Source organism: Schistocerca piceifrons, chromosome 4 (assembly GCF_021461385.2).
Source record: "Schistocerca piceifrons isolate TAMUIC-IGC-003096 chromosome 4, iqSchPice1.1, whole genome shotgun sequence".
NCBI lineage: Eukaryota > Metazoa > Arthropoda > Insecta > Orthoptera > Acrididae > Schistocerca > Schistocerca piceifrons.
In genome coordinates, this window is record NC_060141.1 from 607,158,513 (window position 1) to 607,172,287 (window position 13,775).

Consider the following 13,775-nt stretch of genomic DNA (forward strand, 5'->3'; position numbering starts at 1 on the left):
AATTGCAACTAGAAAGCCTCGTGTTTCACAAGATGAGATCTTCGGAGAAGAGGAAGGTTCACTCTATGGCCCAGGAACAGCAGATTAATGGAAAGTTGAAACGTTTTAAATGTATACAAAGAAAAACTGAACTCAAAACATTAAATCGTATTTCTCGAGTCAAGTTTTTAAAGTGATTCGCACTGTTAAAAACAGCTTGGTAAAACTGGATGCCGATTTATATTCAATAAAAGAGACAGTTGTAATTTCAGCTTTAACCTTAAAGAAAACAATTCATTTTTCATAAAGTTTGTTATGTGTTTTCATGTAAAGGTAACAGAAAGATCGATTTTCCGTACCTACATTTTCAAGTGGCCGCTATTTTGATCTGCACTTCAGGAAATTTAATTTTCGTGTTTGACGCTATCGATAACTGAGTTATGATAACGTACGTATGTTTAATCTTGACTGCAGACCTATACTTCACCCTCAATAGTACGAACCGTTAGTGGCGCGCTGGTTTTTAGCTTCCAAATTGTGCTGCATAGGCTCGTAAATATACGGTCTAAAGGATATTTAAATAGTGTTCAACATATGTAATTTTGTTTGTTAACAACTATTTGTATGAAAAAAATTTGTTTTTGCATAGAAAATGTAGAAAATGAATATAAAATAAGGCACCAACACAGGTAAACCCCCTGTTCGTTCGCCCTTGATACCTGCCTAGGTCACTCTTTCGTTTCGAAAACTCTATTCATTGTATGATGTAGACGTTAAGCGATTTTTGCGTTAGCAATTTCTTATTACTTCGCAGGACTCTGGTAATAATGCCGCGTCTCACGGAAGACGGTCACCGTGTTATCTGCCTAACGGACATTTGTCCCGACGCAACCAACATGGAGATGTTCATGGTGTCTAAATTGAAATTGATGGCAACAGAATATATCCTTTCATTCGACTATTCTATTGGTTATGTTGTCATCATGGATATGAAGAACCTTTCAGCCGCACACGTAATGAAGATAGGCGTCCGTGACATTCGGGCACTGGAAACTATTGTCAGGGTGCGTATCTGTCACGAAATATTAATGTAATGAACAGTGTGAAGATATTGCTAATTATGAGAGATATTTTTTCTTTTTCTCAATTCTTTTCTTCTGTTTTATTTATTCTGTACGTACAGGGTGATCAAAAAGTCAGTATAAATTTGAAAAGTAATAAACCACGGAATAATGTAGATAGAGAGGTAAAAATTGACACACAAGCTTGGAATGACATGGGGTTTTATTAGAACAAAAAAACTTCACAAAATGTCCGACAGATGGCGCTGGACAGCAAAATCGCTACCGTGACGGATGAGAGGTACGCCGATATATTAAAGAATCGCATCATTCCCAGCCTGGCTGATAAACACCTGCTGGAAAGAACGATGTTTATGCAGAATGGCGCTCCACTCCATACTGCTAGACGCGTGAAAGATATCTTGCGCGCGTCGTTCGGGGATGATCGTGTGCTCAGCCACCACTTTCGTCATGCTTGGCCTCCCAGGCCCCCACACCTCAGTCCGTGCGATTATTGGCTTTGGGGTTAGCTGAAGTCGCAAGTGTATCGTGATCGACCGACACCTCTAGGGATGCTGAAAGACGACATCCGACGCCAATGCCTCACCCTAACTCCGGACATGCTTTACAGTGCTGTTCGCAACGTTATTCCTCGACTACAGCTATTGTTGAGGAATGATGGTGGACATATTGAGCATTTCCTGTAAACAACATCATCTTTGCTTTGTCTTACTTTGTTATGTTAATTATAGCTACTCTGATCAGATGAAGCGCCATCTGTCGGACATTTTTTGAACGTTTGTATTTTTTGGGTTTTAATAAAACCCCATGTCATTCCAAGCATGTGTGTCAATTTGTACCTTTCTATATCCATTATTCCGTGATTTAATCAGTTTTCAAATTTATACTGTGTTTTTGATCACCCGGTATATCTTTGATGGTTTAGAATGTTATTTTCTGTTCAATTTTGTTTTGTTATGCGATATGTTACTATGTTTTGCTTTACTTATATTGCTGCAAGAATCTCTTCCAACTCAATGTGCAAAAGTTTCAATACGTGTTTCATTTTCTTTGTAATGCTTATGTGCAATGCGCTGTGGAAAACCAATTGCAATATGCAGCACTGTTGTATGAACAGAGAAGTGAGAGCGATATCGACAGTTGCATTCGAAGAGTGAAGACGGATGGTGTACAGTTTTGTGGCATCCGTGTGGTTTAGCTTTGTAATCGTGCTAGACCGAAGTACATGGAAATTAATGGCCGCGTTCCTTTTTTTAGACTCTTAACATTGTGAGTTTAATTGAGTACTATAAACAGCAGTGACAATGTTTGTGGGAATGTACTATTATTGTCGTGAGAAATGCACTACTTTGCAGCTAACGGAATTGAGTAAACCAAATACTTTCGAGTTAATATCTCGTGTGCAACTTAATGAGCTTCCACGCAGACTAAAACATTAACGGTCGCCGTGAAATCTTTCAGATGGATTGTAATTTGTGGCACTGTTCTCGCCAGAACTGTAAATTCGCGATGGCGATTGTTAAAAGCGTATGGATCGTAATATCAAGATCATTGGGTGGAACTGAATACGACACTGTTTTCAAAATGTGTAAGGAACGTTAGTCTCAGACCCATGCGTATGGAAAGTTGTAATCGCTCGTATACGAAATCAAATCTATACAACGATTACGTCCGACCAGCCAGTGACCACAAAAACGGGAAGTAGGATAATGTTTTCTCACGGTGGAGCCCATGGAAACTGTGTTTACATTTAATAAGATGTCATACTGTGGCATTCTGATTGTCAAGTTGAGTATTTTGGTCTTTTACAGTTGTATCTAAACGAAAATATCGTTGTTTCCTTAATTATTCACAAATTTATTTGTGAGAGTTTTCGTGTTAAATGTTCTACTCATGTTTGTAACAAGACTCTTACATGGTTACTTTCGGTAAGTTAGCAAAGTAAAACAGGTTTCCTTTGAGTTTAAATTTTCGAATTCACGGTCAAAATTACGCAAAGAAGGTCTTTGGAAACCGGTTTCTTCACAACAGGCAGTCCTACACAGATGTACAGCTCGGAGTATACGATCGCGTCATGATGCATAACCTAAGCTGACTCCATTTCTGCTTTGACCATGATGGTGTTCATAATGAAGGCCACCTATCACTAACCATTTAGTAGATTTCAAAATTGCAAAAATTGGCTGTCATATTTCTGTCATTGTAGTCAATTAGAGCTACAAAATCTATGGAATCGAGTATTTCATTATCTCGTTGCTGTGACTAATTTATTTGTAAGCATAGTTATTATCTAAATGCCTACCTAGTTTCTGTCTTTGTTTCTAGAGATTTCGCTTGAAAATATTACGTGCTGTACGCTGAACAGAGTAGTGCAGCTCCGAAAGTAAATTCTGTGTAGAATGACGAACTAGCAATTATAGTAGTGACGAAAATCTAGATGTAAATGTTGTCAGGAAATAAATTAAGAAGGTGTTTTGTCCTTACCTTCTACAAGAGTAACTATTTTAACTATATTTATATGAAACTGAAAGTGGAATAAATTATTAATTGAAGATAGCTTAGTTGATATCATTATTTGCTATGATTCTACGGAAGTCAGTTGAAGATTAGATGGTTAGATGTAGTAACTAATGAGCAGATAATAAATCGAGATGGGGGGAACAATTTGGCCCAACTTGACTCAAAGAAACGCTTAGGAAGCAAAAGTTGTTACACGATCTGTTCTAAAAAGAGTGCGCAAATGACGATATACTGGCGAGTCTGCAAAAAGATCGATGCGCGAAGCTTAGTGCAACTACCACAGTCATACTTTAGCAAAACGTCTTGTCCAGAACTCGAGAAAATTTAGGTCCAACGTAAAATCACGATGTAGATCTAAGGCTTCTATCCAGTCACTAGTTGATCAGTCTAGGGGTAGGGTGGCGGGTGAGGAGGGGGTGGGGGCAGCAGAAGAGAAACAAAAGCCGAAGTTTTTTAAATTTGGCATTTAAGAAAACTTTGATGCAGAAGAACTGTAAAAACACACCGTCGTTTGACCGTTGCATAGACTCCCGCATGGAGAGTATAGTAACAAGCATCGCTGGTGTAGACAAACAACTAAAACTATAGAAAGTAAATAAGTCGCCACGTCCTGATGGTACCCCGATAAATTCGGTTAGGCGAAACGGACTATACAGCATTGGACCCACTGGGAAAAAAAAGCGCAGGTGACTCCTCTGTAAGAGAAGGGTAAAAGAGCTAACCAGCAAAATTACAGACCAACGTCTTTAACATCCATTTTCTGCGACTGAACAGATTCTCAGTTCGAATATGACAAATTTCATTGAGAAGGAAGGGCTTCTCTCCACAAATATGAACGGTTTTAGAAAACATCGCTCGTGCGGAACTCAGCTTGACCTTTCTAGCATGAGATCCTGCCAAGCCTTAAAGAAGGCCAAAAGCCGCATTTCATATTCCTGGATTTCCGTAGAGCATTTGACACCACACCACACGACAGTGTTGATTGTTAACGAGGGTATAATCATACGAAATAGGTTCCGGGGTATGAGAGTGGCTCGACGATTTCTGAAGTATCGGAACCAAGCACGTTGTCCTCACGGCGAGTATTCATCGGAGACAAGGGTATGGTCGGGAGTGGCCCAGGGTAGTGTGGTTTTCTATATACATAAACTTTCTGTCGGACAGGGTAAGCAGCTGTGTGTGGCTGTTTGCTGATCATCAGAACGTGTCGCTGTTGTGTGCAGGAGAATAAAATATAAGTTAGACAACATTTTTAGTTGGTGTGGTGAATGGCAGCTGGCTCTAAATACAGAAAAATGTCAGTTAATGCAGAAGATTAGAAGAAACAAGCCCATAATGTTCGAATATAGTACCAGTAGCCTGCTGCTTGACAGAGTCTCGTCGATCAAACGTCTAGGCGTCACATTGCAAAGTAATATGAAATGGAATAGTGGGGGAGGTGAGTGGTCGACTTCAGGTTGTTGGAAGAATTTTAGGAAAGTGTGATTCATTTGTAAATGAGTCCACGTTCAGGACGCTAATGTGAACTATTGTTGAGTACTGTTCGAGTGTTTGGGATCCACACCAGTTCGAATTAAAGGAAGACATCGTAAGAATTAGGAGGTGGGTTGCTAGGTTTGTTACCGGCAGATTCGAACTACACGCGAGTATTACGAAGATGCTTGGGGAACTCAGTTGGGAATCACTAGCAGGAAGGCGACATTTCGAGAAGCTCTCTTGAGAAAATTTAGAGAGCGGGCGTTTCAGACTGACCACCGCCAATGTAAATGTCGCGTGAGGATCATGAAGATAGAATTAGAGAGAGATTATGGCTCGTATGGAGGCATACAAATAGTTGTTTTTCCCTCGCTCTGTTTATGAGTGAACAGAAAAGAAAATGACTAGTAGTCGTATAGGACACCTTCCGCCACGCACCGTACAATGGGCTTCCGGAGTATGACTGTTGATGCAGATGTAGGAAGAAAGGATCAGTCGATACCATACATCATGAAGAGTCAAGGAATCGCCAATTTGGTAGTATAAATGTGAGTGTTGAGGGTAAAAACTGGAGGGAGAAGGAGGCATGGATACGGTAAGCACGTTCAAATGGTTGTAGGTTATAGTAATTATTCGCAGATGATGATGCTTGCACGGGGTAGGCTAGCGTGGAGAGTTGCATCAAATAAGTAAAATCTGTATGAAAGTAAAAAATTTACAATCATTAAGTTTGGGTAGCTTAATTGATACAATAATAATAGTAATACTTGTTGTTCTTGTTGTTGTTTCTGTTATCTACTGACTGTCTCTTTTTAGAATGATATTACATAATGGTAACAATTTATGAAGGTGAGTCAAATGAAAACCTTAAATTTGTAATAACAAATCGAGATTTCGCGTCGTTATCCTGTAAGTTGGTAAGCGTGCTACAAACAGCGTACAGAATGACCTGTAGGTGGCAGCATACTGCAGATGCACATATACCGTCGCAGTATCGGTATAAAGATGGCCGTCCCACTTGCGACTTGCACCAGGGAAGAAAAGCGTTCTGTTATTCGGTTTTTGCTTAGTGAAGGTGTGAAACCTATTGAAATTCATCGACGAATGAAGGTTCAGTAGGGTGATGGATATTTGTCACAGCAGCAAGTCTACGAATGCAGCAGGAAGTTTGCAAATGGTGTGACTTCAGTGGAAGATGCTCCTCGTCCAGGTCAGGCACAACGAGTTGTGATTCCACAGAACATTGCAGCAGTTGAAGCCATGGTGAAGGAAAACCGCCGAGTGACACTGAATGACATTGCAGCATGTTTACAAATTGTTCATGGGTCAGCACACCACATTGTGCATGATGTGCTCCAGTTTCACGAAGAAGGGTGCCACGGCAGCTGATTCCTGAAATGACAGAACGACATGTTGATGCTTGTGAAGAACTTCTTCGGCGCTTTGGACGAGAAGGTGATGGCTTCCTTGCAGGAATCGTTACTGGGGACGAAGCCTGGGTTCACTTCCACCAACCGGAAACGAGAGTCTTCCTCATCCACCACACGTATCAGACCTTGCCCCAAGCTATTTCCATATGTTTGGACCACTCAAAGACGCAATAGGAGGAAAGAATTTCCATTCTGATGAAGAGGTACGCCACGCGGTGCATGAGTGTCTGCGCGGACTACCAAAAGAATTGTTTTCTAAAGGAATTTATGCACTCTGTAAGCGCTGGAGGACTTGCATTGAGCGTGGGGGAGATTATGTTGAAAAGTACCACTTATGCACAATAAATAATATTTAAAAAATATTTAAGGTTTTCATTTGACTCACCCTCGTATTTTACAAATTAACACATGCAACTCGACGATCTGCTGTGCAGATATTCTGTACACCTGTATTCAGCTGTCGCCAACAGTCTTCGATATTATCTGCGGGATTATTAGTACCCACAAGTGCAGTTTTACATCATATTCCTCACTCTTGGGTTGCTCTTCGTCTTCATAACGCGCAATAGGTTTTGTTAAAAAATTGTCCCATTTTAAGTAATTTTGATCCAAAATGTAGGTCTTGTTAAGAAAACTCATTCACTTTTGATTACGTGTGATTAAGCATACATTTTCGTTATAACTCACAAATCAGGCACTGAATCTATAATGCCGAGTATTTCACATATTTACGGTATTAATATCATATCCAAAGAATGTTCTAATTCATGGTACTCTGTCCGACCCGTAACGATGTTCCCACACTAATAATTCCTTCAGTGATGGAATCAGCGATGTCTCAACCTGCTTCACTGTAGCTCACGTAGGGTTCCTTTACAGGGTATATTTGATATTTTAAAAGATAGACAGAGAGGGAGAGAGAAAGGTTGGGGGGAGAGGATTGGAGCAAAGGAAAGGAGAGACAGATCAACTTATACATGGAATTGTGCACGAATCGCATTAACTGCTTCAAGTGGACGCTGTGCTAGAATTTAAGAACCAACATGGGACTTAATCTTAACTGTAATGGTTGCCAGAATAATATGTTTTTCATCTTAAATTTTTCTCAAATTGACTGATACCTTTTACAATATTATTTTACCTATACCTATGTGTTGCACTGTTAACTAACTTTGTCTCTTTTGTTTTCGTGTGCATTTCACAGAGAGCATATTCCCGACGTATTGTGACCGTACACTTGATAAATGCACCGAAGGTAATTGATATGTTACTTTCAATCGTGTATGCAGCCATTCCGGAAAAATTACGGAACAGGGTGAGTAAGTGGACTTGACTACAAGCGCTCTGGTAATGGGTTTTAATGATAGTCCAAAAAGCAGTGATGTTCGCCAGTTTATATGCATTATGTAACAAATTTGATTTGCAAAAAGACTAAAGTTTCTCCTTTGCCTTAACACGTGTCTGTCAAGAATATGACGGCACAAAACTGAAATAATCAACCATTAGAACTAAGAAATGAAAATTTCGATTTTATAAATTACACGACGGTTATTTTTAACTACATATTAAAAAAAAAGCGGTATATTTATTCGATAATCCGTTAGTAAGTACAATTGACGCTTCTTAAACTACGCAGACACACCTACTTATGTGATAAATACAGTCGGTGACAGTGAATTTCAAAGTTTTGTGTCTACTATCTTCTGTTTTATCCTTCATAAATGAAGTTCTGCTGCTGAGATAGCTCCTAATTTCAATGAGCAACGATTTTGTGTCTGGCTTCGATCGATGTGAATACACTAATCAGCCCTAAATACACCAATCAGCCCCGTGCATATTTAATTTTTATGTCTTGTGAGTAGCAAATAATTGTTCTTACTCTCGATATTAGAAAAGTAGCAGTTAAGCAATTAATTTTCCATATTGCAGTCAATTGTGATCCTCTAAGTTGTTGGGAACGAACTATGTTACGAAGGTAGTAATTGTAATGTTGTTGAATTATTTACTAAATGAACAGAATGAAATGAACCGATTGTTACTTTCACCGAAACAGTAAGACAGACGCCATTTCACATTCTGAATATGCAACAATCGTATAATACAAGATACTTTCTGCCCCGTTTGCTCCAGTAACGGGTTTTTCTATTACACGGTTCTTATGTATCAAATAATCTCTCACAGCAGCATGGCTGAATCATCTAGAGTCCTTAATCGTTCCTATGCAATGCTGTATCCATCTAAAACGTTTCTGACCCGTGCTTCCTCCCAAATGTATTCTCGTAGCATTAAAGTATTTTCCAAGATATTCCACGTCTTTTCTGTATTCAAATTACCTTTGCTTTTAATCCATCCACATTGCCTTCATATCCTTGGACCCACATTCTTCCCGAATATTGATGTCCAGTTTACACTGTTCTCCAGTACTGCATTGCAGAAATAAGTTAGAGACATCTTTCTTAATAAGGCAGCTACTGAGATCGTAATGTTTTTATGGATAGCTTTCTTGACGAGTCCTAACCATTCACTTGTCTTTATTGCTTTCAATGTGAGCACATTTCAATAAAGCTTTGATTCATTTTCTCTTATTTTCAACTTTTCATCAGGTGCTGCCTCTTTCTCATTGTTACTCATTGCTTGTTTTCTGCTGCTCACAGTTGCACCTAAAAACGCTTCATTTTAATAGATTGAAAAAGTCTTCATTAAATACAACGCCCTGGGTATCGGCATCCAGTGGCATATCGGCATCTAAATTTATCCTTTGCCATTCCCACGACATTTAGTACTGGTACTGTAGAACTCTTGTGTTTCACCACGCATATAAAACCAATAAAATTCTAACAAACAGGATTCGAAAGCGGTTGACATTTATAGAACGCTTTATATCCGATATTTACAGAGTTATTGTCTACTAGTTGTGGAAGTGCCTAAGCCATCTGTTCTTTTACTAATTACCACCAAAAGTAGGGATCATTTGAATTTGAGAACGGGAGATTTGCCAAAACGGCGCTTAGTAGACTAATCTCAAGAATATTTTTTCTGTGATACAACTAGCTAACTACCCGGCATTGCAAGGGTATGCACTTAACCCAGCTTCTTAGCCCATCTCTACCTACCTCCTCAACCCCCACCCCTCTTTGCCTGTTACCTACGCCCTCTTCTCTGTCCGTCTCCCTCACCTCCTCTCTGTCGACCTCCTCGCGCCTCCATTCTCTGTCTATCTCGTCCTGTCCCAGTCTCTGTCTGTCTCCTCCTGCCTCCTCTAACTGCTCTGCGTCTGTCCATATCCTCCATTCCCCACCTCCATCTCCAACTGCCCCTCTCTCTGTCCATCTCTTGCTCCCCTTCTCTCGGTCATCTCAGCCTCCTCTCACTGTCTGTCCATCTCCACTTCACTTTCTACGTTTATTTATTCCTCCCCCATCTCTCTGCCCATCACTTCTTCTTTCCTCTTTCAGAGCATTGCCTCCTCCACACTCTCTATATCCATCTGCCCTCTTTCCTGTATCTGTAGTGAATTTCCTCGTGCAGTTTCTATTTCAGGCACTTCACTCTCACTGACGTCATGTCTCCTGAACAATGTGCCGTACAGTGGTGTAATTTGCAGATGCATTTAGTGGTGTATTTTAATGCTGTCTGCGAAATGTGTTGGGCACAGACTTAGTTACAAAGATGAAATAAATTAAAACATAATGCATGATGCAGCATTGCTTCATGCAGCTCAGTGTTTATGATGTCATATCTATCTACTATCCCCCCCCTCCCCTCCAATTTCTTCTTTCCCATTTCTTTGTCGATATGTCCACCTGCCTCATATCTGTGTTCAAGTCCACCTGCTCCTCTCCCCTTTCCTCTCAGCCTTACCACCTCCACTCCACTAGAAGGTTGCCGGTTCTTACTCTCACAGTATTTCTTTCCAGCTAGTAATATTTGTATCAAATTTGGTTCAAATCAACGCCGATATTTACGAGAAGCTTTGCCAGAACACGCACGTGTTAATGTGCACTGATGAAAAGAAAATGGCAAAGGATGCAGAAGGAAATGTAAACTACTGCATTAAATACACAGAGCGTGTATTCACAGGATATGTGAAAGAAAAAGTGATTGATGATATCTCCATTGGCAAAAGATTCTGGACTAGATCCTCATCCGGATCTTCACCATGGGACTGTCAAGAGGGGGGGAGGAGGGGGAGAAGGTGATCATCAGAAAAACAAACTGAATAACCAACGAAAGCTGAATACTCTACGAGTCTGGGTGTGGAATGGCAGAAGCCTGAATGTGGTAGGGAAGCTAGAAAATCTGTAAAGGGAAATGTTAAGGCACAATCCGGGTATAGTAGGGGTCAGTGAAGTGAACTGGAGAAGAGACAAGAATTTCTGGTCAGATGAGTTTAGGGTAATATCAACAGCTGCAGAAAACGGTATAACGGGAGTAGGATTCGTTATGCACAGGAAAGTAGGTCTGATAGTGAGTTGCTGTGTTCAGTTCTGTTGTAGGGTTGTTCTCATCAGAATCGATAGCAAATCAACGTTAGCAACGATATTTCAGGTATACATGCTGAAGTAACAAGCCGAAGATGAATATATAGAGAAAGTATGTGAGGTTACTGAACGAGTAATTCACTATGTAAAGAGAGATAAAATGTAACAGACATGAGGGATTGGAATACAGTTGTAGGGGAGGAGTGGAAAAAAGGGTTACAGTGGAATAAGGGGTTGGTACTAGGAATTAGAGAAGAGAAAGACTAATTATACTTGGTGAAGGTCGGAGCATATTTAAGTGAGTTTATATTATGGTCAGATAGAGATTCCGAAATCAGATGCTGGATTGTAAGGCGTATCCTGAAGCAGATCACAAAAGTAGGCTGTAAATTAAAATATATCAGGAAGAATCAGTGCTCAAAGGAGTGGGATACTCAACTACTAAGGAATGAAGAGATACGGCCGAAGTTCTCTGAGGGTATCGATACTGAGATCAGGAATAGGTCAGTAGGGCTGCGAGAAGCTGGATGTACCTTCTGTGATATTGCAGAAAGTCTTGGCAGGAATATAGCTACTGTACATGACTGCTGGCAGCGGTGGTCACGAGAATGTAAGATCGCAAGAAGACCGGTCTCCGAACTGCCGCATGGCACTGCCGAGAGGGTGGTTCTGGTGCATCGCACTGCGTCCACAGCAGCAGTTTGAGCAGTGGCTGCCACCACAATGAGACAACAAACTGTTACAAACCGGTTATATCAAAGACATTCTAGGCCAGGCGCCCTGTAGAGTGCATTCCACTGACGCCAAACCACCGCTTGCGAGTTAGGTGATGACATGCGAGAGCTCACTGGAGGGAAATGTTGAGAAATGTTGTGTTTCCTAATGTAGGCGAGTTCTGCCTCGGTAACAGTGGCGTTGTTAGGACACCAGTTTCGGGCCAGCAACCAACCTGTCTGCGTACTAGACACACTCAACCTACACCTGGAATTTTGGTGAGGGGTGCGATTTCGTATGACAGCAGGAGCGCTCTCTTGGTTAGCCCACGCACTCTGACTACAAATTTGGACAACAATCTGGCGATTCGGCCTGTTGTGCTGCCCAAGTGGCACATTTCAACAGAACAACGCTCACCATCTTACCGATGTTGTAACCCAACACGTTCTACAGAGTGTCGACATGTTGCTTTGGGTTGCACAATCACCAGGTCTGTCTCCAGTCGAATACATAAGGGACATGATCGGGCAACTCCAATGTCATCCACAAGCGGCATTAACCGTCACTGTATTGACCGACCAAGCGCAAGAGGCATGGATGACCATCCCACCAACTGACAATCGGCACTGGTACAACACAACGCATACACGTTTGCATTGTTGGATTCAACATTCTGGAGGTTACAGCTGTTATTAACGTGCTAGCACTTCACATTTCCAGTGGCTTATCTCACGCCTTCATTAACCAGTGATCTTGCAATGTTAATCGCTTAAATATATTACCTAACAAATCTATTCCAGAGATTTCATTACGTTACATTGATTAAAATTCGATGTTGAGATTTTTTCTGTTTGTGCATTGCAAATAGCTCTAAGCACTATGGGATTTACAATCTGACGTCATCAGTCCCCAGTGTATTGCACATATATTTAACAAAATACATACATATTTGTACACATATTTCACCTGTATCTGTAGTGAATATCTTCCTGTAGCTTCTATTTCAGGCAGTTCAGTCTCACTGACGTCATGTCTCCTGAACAATGTGTCGTACAGTGGTGTAATTTGGCAGATATATTTAGTGATACACTTTTACACTGTCTGCATAATGTGTTGGGAATAGAGTTAGTTGCAAAGACGAAATAAATTAAAACTTATCTTCTTCTTCTTTCACAGAGGACAGCAGTGACACCAAGGAATCTTATCATTTATATCCTTCCACCTTGAATTATAATTCCACTCTTGAACGTTTATTTCCGTCATTGCTTCTTCGATGTATACACTGAACAGAAGGGGTGTCTTATACCCTTTTTAATCCGAGCACTTCGTTCTTGGTTCTTGTACATATTGTCTATTACCCATCTTTCCCTCTAGCGTACCCCCATTTTTCTGAGAATTTCGTACATCTTTCCCATTTGACACTGTCGAACGCCTGTTACAGGTCGACAAGTCATATGTACGTCTCTTGATTAAAGCCAAACTGAGTGTCATCTAATACATCCTAAATTTTATTTTCCATTCTTTTGTTTATTATTCTTTTCAGAATCCTGCATGCATGAGTTGTTAAGTTGATTGTGCGATTGTTCTAGAACTTGTCGGCTCTTGAAATCTTCTGAATGCCGTCGATTATTCTTTCCCAAAAGTCAGATGGTAAATCGCCAGACTCGTACATTCTACACACCATTTTCCCGAGTTATTCTAGAAATTCTGAATGGATGTTATCTATCCCTAAAGACTTATTCGATCTTAAAACGTGCAAGGCTCGTCTAAATTCTGATTCTAATTTTGGATCCCATATCACTTCTATACTGACTTCTGTGTCCTCTTTTATCAAGTCATGAGATAAGTCCTCGCCCACATAGCGGTCTTCAGTGAACTCTTTCCACCTATCCGCTCTCTCCTCTGCGTTTAACATTGAAATACCATTGCACTCTTAATGTTACCACCCTTACTCTCAGTTTCACTAAAGGTTGTTTTGATTTTTCTGTATGATGAGTCAGTGCTCCCAGCAATCATTTCTTTTTCGATTTCTTCACATTTTCATAGAATCATTTCGCCTTAGCTTGCGAAAACTTCCTGTTTGTTTCATTTCT

General features: G+C 40.5%; 1 protein-coding gene across 1 annotated transcript in view; it reads left to right on the forward strand.

The window, feature by feature from the left end:
• LOC124796363 (retinol-binding protein pinta-like) overlaps positions 1 to 13,775 on the forward strand; it is a 62,531-nt gene that overhangs the window by 21,998 nt on the left and 26,758 nt on the right. Inside the window, exons 4-5 of the mRNA XM_047260521.1 lie at positions 794 to 1,043; positions 7,692 to 7,802. Coding sequence (XP_047116477.1) covers positions 794 to 1,043; positions 7,692 to 7,802 — 361 coding nt within the window. The remainder of the gene's footprint in view (positions 1 to 793; positions 1,044 to 7,691; positions 7,803 to 13,775) is intronic.